The sequence below is a fragment of the Panulirus ornatus genome, chromosome 2, assembly GCF_036320965.1.
Source record: "Panulirus ornatus isolate Po-2019 chromosome 2, ASM3632096v1, whole genome shotgun sequence".
Lineage (NCBI taxonomy): Eukaryota > Metazoa > Arthropoda > Malacostraca > Decapoda > Palinuridae > Panulirus > Panulirus ornatus.
The window spans coordinates 105,371,637-105,387,314 of record NC_092225.1 but is presented as its reverse complement, the minus strand read 5'-3'; the positions used below and the strand labels follow the sequence as shown (position 1 = coordinate 105,387,314).

The 15,678-nt window shown below is 40.9% G+C and overlaps 1 protein-coding gene across 1 annotated transcript in view; it reads left to right on the top strand.

The window, feature by feature from the left end:
* LOC139759137 (tubulin beta-4B chain-like) overlaps positions 1-15,678 on the top strand; it is a 176,182-nt gene that overhangs the window by 103,169 nt on the left and 57,335 nt on the right. The window contains exon 3 of the mRNA XM_071681134.1: positions 3,114-3,239. Within this exon, the coding sequence (XP_071537235.1) occupies positions 3,114-3,239 (126 nt within the window). The remainder of the gene's footprint in view (positions 1-3,113; positions 3,240-15,678) is intronic.

Genomic DNA, 15,678 nt, shown 5'->3' with positions numbered 1-15,678 from the left:
ATGTGTTTGATGATAGAGTGGCAGATATAGGGTGTTTTGGTCGAGGTGGTGTGCAAAGTGAGAGGGTTAGGGAAAATGATTTGGTGTACAGAGAAGAGGTAGTAAAAGCTTTGCAGAAGATGAAAGCCCTCAAGGCAGCAGGTTTGGATGGGATTGCAGTGGAATTTATTAAAAAACGGGGTGACTGTATTATTGACTGGTTGGTAAGGTTATTTAATGTATGTATGATTAATGGTGAGGTGCCTGAGGATTGGCGGAATGCGTGCATAGTGCCATTGTACAAATGCAAAGGGGATACTATATATATATATATATATATATATATATATATATATATATATATATATATATATATATATATATATATACATATATATATATATATATATATATATATATATATATATATATATATATATATATATATATATATATATATATATGTATATATATATATATATATATATATATATATATATATATATATATATACCGGGGTTAACGTGCTGTCAGTGGATTGAATCAAGGCATGTGAAGCGACTGGGGTAAACCATGGAAAGCTGTGTAGGTATGTATATTTGCGTGTGTGGACGTATGTATATACATGTGTATGGGGGGGGGGTTGGGCCATTTCTTTCGTCTGTTTCCTTGCGCTACCTCGCAAACGCGGGAGACAGCGACAAAGTATAATAAAAATAATATGAATATATATATATATATATATATATATATATATATATATATATATATATATATATATATATATATATATATATTGTTGACTGGTTGGTAAGGTTATTTAATGTATGTATTACTCATGGTGAGGTGCCTGAGGATTGGCGGAATGCGTGCATAGTGCCATTGTACAAAGGCAAAGGGGATAAGAGTGAGTGCTCAAATTACAGAGGTATAAGTTTGTTGAGTATTCCTGGTAAATTATATGGGAGGGTATTGATTGAGAGGGTGAAGGCATGTACAGAGCATCAGATTGGGGAAGAGCAGTGTGGTTTCAGAAGTGGTAGAGGATGTGTGGATCAGGTGTTTGCTTTGAAGAATGTATGTGAGAAATACTTAGAAAAGCAAATGGATTTGTATGTAGCATTTATGGATCTGGAGAAGGCATATGATAGAGTTGATAGAGATGCTCTGTGGAAGGTATTAAGAATATATGGTGTGGGAGGAAAGTTGTTAGAAGCAGTGAAAAGTTTTATCGAGGATGTAAGGCATGTGTACGTGTAGGAAGAGAGGAGAGTGATTTGTTCTCGGTGAATGTAGGTTTGTGGCAGGGGTGTGTGATGTCTCCATGGTTGTTTAATTTGTTTATGGATGGGGTTGTTAGGGAGGTAAATGCAAGAGTTTTGGAAAGAGGGGCAAGTATGAAGTCTGTTGGGGATGAGAGAGCTTGGGAAGTGAGTCAGTTGTTGTTCGCTGATGATACAGCGCTGGTGGCTGATTCATGTGAGAAACTGCAGAAGCTGGTGACTGAGTTTGGTAAAGTGTGTGGAAGAAGAAAGTTAAGAGTAAATGTGAATAAGAGCAAGGTTATTAGGTACAGTAGGGTTGAGGGTCAAGTCAATTGGGAGGTGAGTTTGAATGGAGAAAAACTGGAGGAAGTGAAGTGTTTTAGATATCTGGGAGTGGATCTGGCAGCGGATGGATCCATGGAAGCGGAAGTGGATCATAGGGTGGGGGAGGGGGCGAAAATTCTGGGGGCCTTGAAGAATGTGTGGAAGTCGAGAACATTATCTCGGAAAGCAAAAATGGGTATGTTTGAAGGAATAGTGGTTCCAACAATGTTGTATGGTTGCGAGGCGTGGGCTATGGATAGAGTTGTGCGCAGGAGGATGGATGTGCTGGAAATGAGATGTTTGAGGACAATGTGTGGTGTGAGGTGGTTTGATCGAGTGAGTAACGTAAGGGTAAGAGAAATGTGTGGAAATAAAAAGAGCGTGGTTGAGAGAGCAGAAGAGGGTGTTTTGAAGTGGTTTGGCACATGGAGAGAAAGAGTGAGGAAAGATTGACCAAGAGGATATATGTGTCGGAGGTGGAGGGAACGATGAGAAGAGGGAGACCAAATTGGAGGTGGAAAGATGGAGTGAAAAAGATTTTGTGTGATCGGGGCCTGAACATGCAGGAGGGTGAAAGGAGGGCAAGGAATAGAGTGAATTGGAACGATGTGGTATACCGGGGTTGACGTGCTGTCTGTGGATTGAATCAAGGCATGTGAAGCGTCTGGGGTAAACCATTGAAAGCTGTGTAGGTATGTATATTTGCGTGTGTGGACGTATGTATATACATGTGTATGGGGGGGGGGTGGGCCATTTCTTTCGTCTGTTTCCTTGCGCTACCTCGCAAACGCGGGAGACAGCGACAAAGTATAATAAAAAATATAATAATAAATATATATATATATATATATATATATATCTATATATATACACAGACATATATACACATATACATGATTCATACTTGCTGCCTTTATTTATTCCCGTCACCATCCTGCCACATGAAATGACAACCCCCTCCCTCCATACGTGCGCGAGGTAGCGCCAGGAAAAGACAACAAAGGCCAATTTCGTTCACACTCAGTCTCTAGCTGTCCTGTATAATGCAACGAAACCACAGCTCCCTTTCCACATCCAGGCCCCACAAAACTTACCATCGTTGTTTGTTAGGCTTCACAGAGGGATACAAAAAAGTATCAGTACCTATCAAAAGCATTCTTACTGTACATATTGTGGAAATGGCATGAATTATGTATTTGTTTTGATGAAAATATTAAAGAATATGTTTTGATGTTCAAGGTTGTTTTTATATTGTTCTCTCACTGAAATGGAATTGAGAACATAGCTGTTCAAAGTATCCCCTCTAGCCATAGAGATAATATTGAACACAGTGGGAATAAAAGATTTCTTTGCCATTACTGTTTTATGTCATGATATAGGAAAGGCAAAGTAGACCCCAACATTGATGATTACGAACCAGTTTTTCTACTTTTTCATTGCTTGGAGTTCAATTGAAAAAGAAATGCCAAAGAAATCCATTTGACAGTATCTATATTAATTCTTTCCTTTATTCTTATATTTACTAGTAACATCCAAATTTTGCAGGTGGTCGGTATGTCCCACGAGCAGTGCTTGTAGACCTTGAGCCAGGAACAATGGAAGCCGTTCGGTCAGGGCCTGTTGGCAGGATCTTCAGACCTGATAATTTCGTGTTTGGCCAAAGTGGAGCTGGTATGTTTGTAGGAATCTTTGATGATTATCAAAATAATTTTTTTGAATAACAATGTTAAAGAATGTGTGAAGAAGTGTGTCTTAAAGGAGATGCAAATATGAATACAGAGTTTTAAGTTATTACTTTGCTCTGATATGGCTGCTTAAGCACAGAGAGCCTCAGATGAAAGCAAAAGTATACAGTACTTGATATACATAGCTGCTGTAATGAAATCTATGCACTTTAATGTAATTGTTTTATTAGATGTCTAGGGATTTTTAAGCTTGTAAGATGAATAAAGAAAATATTGATTCTTAGTAGATCACGGTGAGACTCTTGAGCTAGACCTAATCTATAAATGGCACATACATTAACGGAGGAGTTTCTTGCATGATGATATGTTTGGAATTAGAACTATTGGTTTGAAATGGTTAAGCGTGAACAAGTATTTGAAACAGTGCACAGTACGAAATGAAATAAATTCTAAAAGACTTATTCATTTGTTCAGAACTTCCAACCAGTTCAAGTTTCACTCTATCTAGTTTTACTCTGTCTGTCTGTCTATCTTTCTATCTATCTATATGTTTAAATCTTTGATGCCTGTCCCTCTAGTAACTCTAGTCAAGGGTATGGCCATGGCAAAAGAGTCTTCACTTATCCCTCTCCTTACATGGCTCCCTCATGTACACCATTCTACACATTCTTCCATCATTTCTCTCCTTCCAGGGCTCTTCCATCCTATTTCCCCATGTCACAGGTGGTCTTTCTCTCACACCAACTCTTTAATTGTAGTATCATACACCCATCTTTTAGACTCCCCATCTTGCATTCTTTCCACATGCACAAGCATCCTTAAAGTATTACGTTTCACCCACTCTTCTGCTCCACAATTTGTTCCTTGTGCATTCCCAGCTATACCACATCTCTCATATACCTTCTCATTTGTTTCTTCAGTCCATCTAGTCACACCACATGCTTCTCTCAAATACTTCATTTCCACAACCTGGATTCTTTACTTCTGTTACTTATTTCATGTCTATGTTTTGGCTGCATAGGTAAGGGTTGGGAGGGCTGTGATGTCCCTTAATCCTTTCTTTGCTTCCTTACTTACACCTCTGTCCTTCATTTTTCTGTTTAGGGACCCAGTGACTCTTGTACCCTGTACTACTTTCTCCCTATCACTCCTTCCATATCGCTAAACTTACCCAAAATTGCTCCCAAATATTTAAGATCTCTTACCTCTTCTGGTCTTTCTCACCCCATATCTGTAACATGGTTTAGTACACGTTCTTCTTTCACTCTGTATGGTTTTGCAAAATACTTTCACTCTGTTTCCTTTCAAACACCATTACTTTACCTTTAATCACATTTATATTCAATTGCCTACAGTAACACATGACATAAAAGACGCATACAACCTTCTGCCACTCCTCTTCACTCTCAGTAAACAACTCAGTATCATCCGCAGACGGGCTTGTCACTTGCCATCATACCTCACCACCAAACTGCATTTCTGTTTCCCCTTTCACAAGTTCTGCATTCATCTCTCGTATCATTCCAACCATATATATGTTAAAAAGCCATGGTAACATAACACAGCCCTTCCTCACACCCATCTGTATACTGTAACTTTTGCTGAAGTCCCCATCCACTCTTAATAGAAGGCTTTCACACCATTCAGCAGTTGTCCCCCAGCCCCATATATCCTTAGCACATCCCGTAAAGCATTCCACTTCTCTGTCATAAGCTTTCACCATATCCATAAAAGCTGCATATATTTTTTACCTCAAAAATGTGATACACACATCCCCTGCCTTTCCTAAAACTCCCTTATCTTCCCTTATTCAGTCGTTTCCATCACTCAGTCAACAGTCTTACATACTCTTTTCTTGACAGACTTAACAGGCTTATTCCCATCCTCAGCACCTTCTCCTTTTGAATAAAGGGATTTTAAACACCTCGTTCACTCACGACTGCATCTCAACATTTATTGCACTTTCATTTAAACTTTTTGGCACCATCCTTTGATACTCCTCCTTGTAATCATTCTGATTGATCTTCTCATTTGCTAATACTTTTACCTCTCCATTCTACCTAACAGCTTTAATGCATGAGACCGGGTTATAGTGATGGATGATTTGAATGCGAAGGTGAGTAATGTGGCAGTTGAGGATATACTTGGTGTACATGGGGTGTTTAGTGTTGTAAATGGACATGGTGAAGAGCCTGTGGATTTGTGTGCTGAAAAAAGACAGGTAATTGGGAAGACCTGGTTTAAAAAGAGAGATATACACAAGCATACGTATGTGAGTAGGAGAGATGGTCAAAGGGCGTCATTTGACTATGTGTTAATTGATAGGCATATAGAAGAGAGACTTTTGGATGTTAATGTGCTGAGAGGGGCAGCTGGGGGGATGACTGATCACTAACTTGTGGAGGCAAAGGTGAAGATTTGTAGAGGCTTTCCGAAAAGAAGAGAGAATGTTGGGTAGAAGAGAATGGTGAGAGTAAGTGAGCTTGGAAAGGAGACTTGTATGAGGAAGTATCAGGAGAGATTGAGTGTAGAATGACAAAAGGTAAGAGCAAATGATGTAAGGGGAGTGGGTGAGGAATGGAAGGCATTTAGGGAAGCAGTGATGGCTTGCATAAAAGATACATGTGGTATGAGAAAGGTGGGAAGTGGGCAGATTAGAAAGGGTAGTCAGTGGTGAGATGAAGAAGTAGAATTGTTAGTGAAAGAGAAAAGACAGGCATTTGGATGATATTTGCAGGGAAGTAGTGCAAATAGCTGGGAGATGTGTAAAAGAAAGCTGCAAGAGGTCAAGAGAAAAGTGCAAGAGTTGAAAAAGAGGAGCAAATGGGAGTTGGGGTGAGAGAGTATCAATAAATTTTAGGGAGAATAAAAGATATTTTCAAAGGAGGTAAATAATGTTTGTAAGACAAGAGAACTAATGGCAACATCGGTGAATAGAGCAAGTGGGGAAATGATAACAGATTGTGATCGAGTGAGAAGGAGAGGAAGTGAGTATTCTGAAAGTATATTGAATGTGTTTGATGATAGAGAGGGAGACATAGGGTATTTTGGCTGGGTTGGTGTGCAAAGTGAAAGGGTCAGAGAGAAGAATTTGGTGAAGAGAGAAGAGGTAGTGAAAGCATTGCGGAAGATGAAATCTTGCAAGACAGCAGGTTTGGATGGTATTGCAGTGGAATTTATCAAAAAACGGGGTGACTGTGTTGTTGATTGGTTAGTAAGGATATTCCATTATGTATGGACCATGGTGAATTGTCTGAGGATTGGTGAAATGCATGCATAGTGCCATTGTACAAAGGCACTGGGGATAAAGGTGAGCGTTCAAACTGCAGGGGTATAAGTTTGTTGAGTATTTCTGGGAAATTATATGGGAGGGTATTTATTGAGAGGGTGAAGGCATTTGCAGAGCATCAGATTGGAGAAGAGCAGTGTGGTTTCTGAAGTGGTAGAGGATGTGTGGATCAGGTGTTTGCTTTGAAGAATGCATGTGAGAAAAACTTAGAAAAGTAAATGGATTTGTATGTAGCATTTATGGATCTGTAGAAGGCATATGATAGGGTTGATAGAGATGCTTTGTGGAAGGTTTTAAGTGTAAATGATATTGGAGGTAAGTTGGTAGAAGTAGTGAAAATTTTTACCGAAGGTGTAACGCGTGTGTACGAGTAGCTAGAGAGGAGTGATTAGCTCCCAGTGAATGTAAGTCAGTGGCAGGGGTGTGTGATGTCCCCATGGTAGTTTAATTTGTTTATGGATGTGGTGATTAGGGAGGTCAATGTAAGAATTTTGGAGAGATGGGCAAGTATGCAGTCTGTTGTAGATGAGAGGGCCTGGGAAGTGAGTCAGTTGCTGTTTGCCGATGATACAGCTTTAGTGGATGATTCATGTGAGAAACTGCAAAAGTTGGCTTCTGAGTTTGGGAAAAGCGTGGGAAAGGAGAAAGTTGAGAGTAAATGTGAATAAGAGCAAGGTTATTAGATTCAGTAGGGTTGAGGGACAATTTTATTGGGAGGTAAGTTTGAATGGAGAAAAGTTGGAGGAAGTGAAGTGTTTTAATTATCTGGGAGTGGACCTTGCAGCAGATAGAACCATGGAAGCGGAAGTGACTCACAGGGTGGGGGAGGGGTCGAACGTTTTGGGAGCAATGAAGAATGTGTGGAAGGCGAGAACGTTATTTCGGAGAGCAAAAATGGGTATGTTTGAAGGAATAGTAGTTCCAGCAATATCATATGGTTGCAAGGCATGGGCTATAGACAAGTGTGTATAGAGAAGGGTGGATGTGTTGGAAATAAAATGTTTGAGGACAATATGTGGTGTGAGGTGGTTTGATTGAGTAATGTAAGGGTGAGAGATGTATGGAAATGAAAAGAGTGTGGTTGAGAGAGCAGAAGAGGGTGTGTTGAAATGGTTTGGTCACATGGAAAGAATGAGTGAAGAAAGATTGACAAAGAGGATATATGTGTCAGAGGTGGAGGGAAGAACAAGAAGCGAGAGACCAAATTGGAGGTGGAAGGATGGACTGAAAAAGATTTTGAACAATCGGGGCCTGAACATACAGGAGGGTGAAATGCATGCAAGGAATAGAATGAATTGGAATGATGTGGTATACCGGGGTTGACGTGCTGTCAATGGATTGAACCAGGTCATGTGAAGCATCTGGGGTAAACCATAGAAAGGTTTGTGAGGCCTGGATGTGGAAAGGGAGCTGTGGTTTTGGTGAATTGCATGTATGTATGGTCCATGGTGAAGTGCCTGAGGATTGGCGGAATGCATGCATAGTACCATTGTACAAAGGCAAAGGGGATAAAAGTGAATGTTCAAATTACAGAGGTACAAGTTCGTTGAGTATTCCTGGGAAATTATATGGGAGGGTATTGATTGAGAGGGTGAGGGCATGTACAGAGCATCAGATTGGGGAAGAGCAGTGTGGTTTCAGATGTGGTAGAGGATGTGTGGATCAGGTGTTTGCTTTGAAGAAAGTATGTGAGAAATATTTAGAAAAACAGATGGATTTATATGTAGCATTTATGGATCTGGAGAAGGCATATGATAGAGTTGATAGAGATGCTCTGTGGAAGGTATTAAGAATATATGGTTTGGGAGGTAAGTTACTAGAAGCAGTGAAAAGTTTTTTATCAAGGATGTAAGGCATGTGTATGAGTAGGAAGAGAGGAAAGAGATTGGTTCCCAGTGAATGTCGGTTTGCAGCAGGGGTGCGTGATGTCTCCATGGTTGTTGAAATTTTTTTACGGATGGGGTTGTTAGAGAGGTGAATGCAAGACTTTTGAAGAGAGGGGCAAGTATATAGTCTGTTGTGGATGAGAGAGCTTGGGAAGTGAGTCAGTTGTTGTTCGCTGATGATGCAGCACTGGCGGCTGATTCGGGTGAGAAATTGCAGAAGCTGGTGACTGAGTTTGGTAAAGTGTGTGGAAGAAGAAAGCTGAGAGTAAATGTGAATAAGAGCAAGGTTCTTAAGTTAAGTAGGGTTGAGGGACAAGTTAATTGGGAGGTAGGTTTGAATGGAGAAAAACAGGAGGAAGTGAAATGTTTTAGATATCTGGAAGTAGATTTAGCAGCAGATGGAGCCATGAAAGCGGAAATGAATCACAGGTTGGGGGAGGGGGCTAAGGAACATGGAGCATTGAAGAATGTGTGGAAAGCGAGAACCTTTATCTTGGAGAGCAAAAATGGGTATGTTTGAAGGAATACTGGTTCCAAAAATGGTATATGGTTGCGAGGCATGGGCTACTGATAGGGTTATGCACAGAAGGGTGGATGTGTTCGAAATGAAATGTTTGAGGACAATATGTGGTGTTAGGTGGTTTGATTGAGTAAGTAATGAAAGGGTAAGAGAGATGTGTGGTAATAAAAAGAGTGTGATTGAGAGGGCAGAAGAGCGTATATTGAAATGGTTTGGCCACAGGGAGAGAATGAGTGGGGAAAGATTGACAAAGAGTATATATGTATCAGAGGTGGGGAACGAGGAGAAGTGGGACACCAAATTAGAGGTGGAAGGATAGAGTGAAAAAAATTTTGAGTGATCGGGGCCTGAACTTACAGGGGGGTGAAATGCTTGCAAGGAATAGATTGAATTGGAACAATTTGGTATACTGAGGTCGACGTGCTGTCAATGGATTGAACCAGGGCATGTGAAGTGTCTGTGGGAAACCATGGAAAGTTTTGTGGGGCCTGAATGTGGAAAGGGAGCTGTGGCCTCGGTGCATTACACATGACAGCTAGAGACTGAGAGTGAACGAATGTGGCCTTTGTTGTCTTTTTCGTAGCGCTACCTCACGCACGTGCGGGGGGAGAGGGTGTCATTTCATGAGTGGAGGGGTGGCGATGAGAACAAATAAAGGCAGCAAGTATGAATTATGTATTTGTGTATATATACATATATATGTCTGTGTATATGTATGTATGTAAACGTTGAAATGTATTGGTATGTATATGTGCGTGTGTGGACGTGTATGTATATACATGTGTATGTAGGTGGGTTGTGCCATTCTTTCATCTGTTTCCTTGCACTATCTTGCTAACGCGGGAGACAGCAACAAAGTATGATAATATAACAATAATAATAATAATGATAATAATGATAATGATAACAATAATAATAATGATAATAGTAATAATAATATATATATATATATATATATATATATATATATATATATATATATATATATATATATATATATATATTTATCTTATCTATTTTGCTTTGTCGCTGTCTTCCGCGTTAGCAAGGTAGTGCAAGGAAACAGACGAAAGAATGGCCCAACCCATCCACATACACATGTATACACGTCCATACATGCAAAAATATATACCTATACATCTCAACGTACACATATATATATACACGCACATACAAATACATATATACACATGTACATAATTCATACTGTCTGCCTTTATTTATTCCCATCGCCACCCCGCCACACATGGAATAACAACCCCATTCCCCCTCATGTGTGCGAGGTAGCGCTAGGAAAAGACAACAACGGCCACATTCGTTCACACTCAGTCTCTAGCTGTCATGTAATAATGCCCGAAACCACAGCTCCCTTTCCATATCCATGCCCCACAGAACTTTCCATGGTTTACCCCAGACGCTTCACATGCCCTGATTCAGTCCATTGACAGCACGTCTACCCCGGTATACCACATCGATCCAATTCACTCTATTCCTTGCCCGCCTTTCACCCTCCTGCATGTTCAGGCCCCGATCACTCAAAATCTTTTTCACTCCATCTTTCCACCTCCAATTTGGTCTCCCACTTCTCGTTCCCTCCACCTCCGACACATATATCCTCTTGGTCAATCTTTCCTCACTCATTCTCTCCATGTGCCCAAACCATTTCAAAACACCCTCTTCTGCTCTCTCAACCACACTATTTTTATTTCCACACATCTCTCTTGCCATATTATTACTTACTCGATCAAACCACCTCACACCACATATTGTCCTCAAACATCTCATTTCCAGCAAATCCACCCTCCTGCGCACAACTCTATCCATAGCCCATGCCTCGCGACCATACAACATTGTTGGAACCGCTATTCCTTCAAACATAGCCATTTTTGCTTTCGGAGATAATGTTCTCGACTTCCACACATTCTTCAAGGCTCCCAGGATTTTCGCCCCCTCCCCCAACCTATGATTCACTTCCGCTTCCATGGTTCCATCTGCTGCCAGATCCACTCCCAGATATTTAAAACACTTTACTTCCTCCAGTTTTTCTCCACTCAAACTTACCTCCCAATTGACTTGACCCTCAACCCTACTGTACCTAATAACCTTGCTCTTATTCACATTTACTCTTAACTTTCTTCTTTCGCACACTTTACCAAACTCAGTCACCAGCTTCTGCAGTTTCTCACATGAATCAGCCACCAGCGATGTATCATCAGCAAACACCAACTGACTCACTTCCCAAGCTCTCTCATCCACAACAGACTGCATACTTGCCCCTCTTTCCAAAACTCTTGCATTCACCTCCCTAACAACCGTATCCATAAACAAATTAAACAACCATGGAGACATCACACACCCCTGCCGCAAACCTACATTCACTGAGAACCAATCACTTTCCTCTCTTCCTAAACGTACACCTGCATTACATCCTCGATGAAAACCTTTCACTGCTTCTAACAACTTGCCTCCCACACCATATATTCTTAATACCTTCCACAGAGCATCTCTATCAACTCTATCATATGCCTTCTCCAGATCCATAAATGCTACATACAAATCCATTTGCTTTTCTAAGTATTTCTCACATACATTCTTCAAAGTAAACACCTGATCCACACATCCTCTACCACTTCTGAAACCACACTGCTCTTCCCCAATCTGATGCTCTGTACATGCCTTCACCCTCTCAATCAATACCCTCCCATATGATTTACCAGGAATACTCAACAAACTTATACCTCTGTAATTTGAGCACTCACTCTTGTCCCCTTTCCCTTTGTACAATGGCACTATGCAAGCATTCTTCCAATCCTCAGGCACCTCACCATTAATCATACATACATTAAATAACCTTACCAACCAGTCAACAATACAGTCACACCCTTTTTTAATAAATTCCACTGCAATGCCATCCAAACCTGCTGCCTTGCCGGCTTTCATCTTCTGCAAAACTTTTACTACCTCTTCTCTGTTTACCAAATCATTTTCCCTAACCCTCTCACTTTGCACACCACCTCGACCAAAACACCCTATATCTGCCACTCTATCATCAAACACATTCAACAAACCTTCAAAATACTCACTCCATCTCCTTCTCACATCACCACTACTTGTTATCACCTCCCCATTAGCCTCCTTCACTCAAGTTCCCATTTGCTCCCTTGCCTTACGCACTTTATTTACCTCCTTCCAAAACATCTTTTTATTCTCCCTAAAATTTAATGATACTCTCTCATCCCAACTCTCATTTGCCCTCTTTTTCACCTCTTGCACCTTTCTCTTGACCTCCTGCTCCTTTCTTTTATACATCTCCCACTCATTTGCACTTTTTCCCTGCAAAAATCGTCCAAATGCCCCTCTCTTCTCCTTCACTAATAATCTTACTTCTTCATCCCACCACTCACTACCCTTTCTAATCAACCCACCTCCCACGCTTCTCATGCCACAAGCACCTTTTGCGCAAGCCATCACTCCATCCCTAAATACGTCCAATTCCTCCCCCACTCCCCTTACCTCCTTTGTTCTAACCTTTTTCCATCTGTACTCAGTCTCTCCTGGTATTTCCTCACACAAGTCTCCTTCCCAAGCTCACTTACTCTCACCACTCTCTTTACCCCATTCTCTCTCCTTATCTGAAAACCTCTACAAATCTTCACCTTCGCCTCCACAAGATAATGATCAGACATCCCTCCAGTTGCACCTCTCAGCACATTAACATCCAAAAGTCTCTCTTTCGCGCGCCTATCAATTAACACGTAATCCAATAACGCTCTCTGGCCATCTCTCCTACTTACATACATATACTTAAGTATATCTCGCTTTTTAAACCAGGTATTCCCAATCACCAGTCCTTTTTCAGCACATAAATCTACAAGCTCCTTACCATTTCCATTTATAACACTGAACATCCCATGTATACCAATTATTCCCTCAACTGCCACATTACTCACCTTTGCATTCAAATCACCCATCACTATAATCCTATATATATATATATATATATATATATATATATATATATATATATATATATATATATATATATATATATATATATACGTGTAGGAAGAGAGGAAAGTGATTGGTTCTCAGTGAATGTAGGTTTGCGGCAGGGGTGTGTGATGTCTCCATGGTTGTTTAATTTGTTTATGGATGGGGTTGTTAGGGAGGTGAATGCAAGAGTTTTGGAAAGAGTGGCAAGTATGAAGTCTGTTGGGGATGAGAGAGCTTGGGTAGTGAGTCAGTTGTTGTTCGCTGATGATACAACGCTGGTGGCTGATTCATGTGAGAAACTGCAGAAGCTGGTGACTGAGTTTGGTAAAGTGTTTGAAAGAAGAAAGTTAAGAGTAAATGTGAATAAAAGCAAGGTTATTAGGTACAATAGGGTTGAGGGTCAAGTCAATTGGGAGGTAAGTTTGAATGGAGAAAAACTGGAGGAAGTAAAGTGTTTTAGATATCTGGGCGTGGATCTGGCAGCGGATGGAACCATGAAAGCGGAAGTGAATCATAGGCTGGGGGAGGGGGCGAAAATCCTGGGAGCCTTGAAGAATGTGTGGAAGTCGAGAACATTATCTCGGAAAGGAAAAATGCGTATGTTTGAAGGAATAGTGGTTCCAACTATGTTGTATGGTTGCGAGGCGTGGGCTATGGATAGAGTTGTGCGCAGGAGGGTGGATGTGCTGGAAATGAGATGTTTGAGGACAATGTGTGGTGTGAGGTGGTTTGATCGAGTAAGTAGTAGAAGGGTAAGAGAGATGTGTGGAAATAAAATAAACGTGGTTAAGAGAGCAGAAGAGTGTGTTTTGAAATGGTTTGGGCACATGGAGAGAATGAGTGAGGAAAGATTGACCAAGAGGATATATGTGACGGAGGTGGAGGGAACGAGGAGAAGAGGGAGACCAAATTGGAGGTGGAAAGATGGAGTGAAAAAGATTTTGTGTGATCGGGGCCTGAACATGCAGGAGGGTGAAAGGAGAGCAAAGAATAGAGTGAACTGGAGCGATGTGGTACACCGGGGTTGACGTGCTGTCAGTGGATTGAATCAAGGCATGTGTATGGGGGTGGGTTAGGCCATTTCTTTCGTCTGTTTCCTTGCGCTACCTCGCAAACGCGGGAGACAGCGACAAAGCAAAAAAAAAAAAAAAAAAAAATATATATATATATATATATATATATTTTTTTTTTTTTAATTTTCCAAAAGAAGGAACAGAGAAGAGGTCCAGGTGAGGATATTCCCTCAAAGGCCCAGTCCTCTGTTCTTAACGCTACCTCGCTATCGCGGGAAATAGCGAATAGTATGAGGGAGGGAGGGAAAAATATATATATATATATATATATATATATATATATATATATATATATATATATATATATTTATTAAAAAAGGGGGTGACTGTATTGTTGACTGGTTGGTAAGGTTATTTAATGTATGTATGACTCATGGTGAGGTGCCTGAGGATTGGCGGAATGCGTGCATAGTGCCATTGTACAAAGGCAAAGGGGATAAGAGTGAGTGCTCAAATTACAGAGGTATAAGTTTGTTGAGTATTCCTGGTAAATTATATGGGAGGGTATTGATTGAGAGGGTGAAGGCATGTACAGAGCATCAGATTGGGGAAGAACAGTGCGGTTTCAGAAGTGGTAGAGGATGTGTGGATCAGGTGTTTGCTTTGAAGAATGTATGTGAGAAATACTTAGAAAAGCAAATGGATTTGTATGTAGCATTTATGGATCTGGAGAAGGCATATGATAGAGTTGATAGAGATGCTCTGTGGAAGGTATTAAGAATATATGGTGTGGAGGCAAGTTGTTAGAAGCAGTGAAAAGTTTTATCGAGGATGTAAGGCATGTGTACGTGTAGGAAGAGAGGAAAGTGATTGGTTCTCAGTGAATGTAGGTTTGCGGCAGGGGTGTGTGATGTCTCCATGGTTGTTTAATTTGTTTATGGATGGGGTTGTAAGGGAGGTAAATGCAAGAGTCCTGGAAAGAGGGGCAAGTATGAAGTCTGTTGGGGATGAGAGAGCTTGGGAAGTGAGTCAGTTGTTGTTCGCTGATGATACAGCGCTGGTGGCTGATTCATGTGAGAAACTGCAGAAGCTGGTGACTGAGTTTGGTAAAGTGTGTGGAAGAAGAAAGTTGAGAGTAAATGTGAATAAGAGCAAGGTTATTAGGTACAGTAGGAGTGAGGGTCAAGTCAATTGGGAGGTGAGTTTGAATGGAGAAAAACTGGAGGAAGTGAAGTGTTTTAGATATCTGGGAGTGGATCTGTCAGCGGATGGAACCATGGAAGCGGAAGTGGATCATAGGGTGGGGGAGGGGGCGAAAATCTGGGAGCCTTGAAGAATGTGTGGAAGTCGAGAACATTATCTCGGAAAGCAAAAATGGGTATGTTTGAGGGAATAGTGGTTCCAACAATGTTGTATGGTTGCGAGGCGTGGGCTATGGATAGAGATGTGCGCAGGAGGATGGATGTGCTGGAAATGAGATGTTTGAGGACAATATGTGGTGTGAGGTGGTTTGATCGAGTAAGTAACGTAAGGGTAAGAGAGATGTGTGGAAATAAAAAGAGCGTGGTTGAGAGAGCAGAAGAGGGTGTTTTGAAGTGGTTTGGGCACATGGAGAGAATGAGTGAGGAGAGATTGACCAAGAGGATATATGTGTCGAAGGTGGAGGGAACGAGGAGAAGAGGGAGACCAAATTGGAGGTGGAAAGATGGAGTGAAAAAGATTTT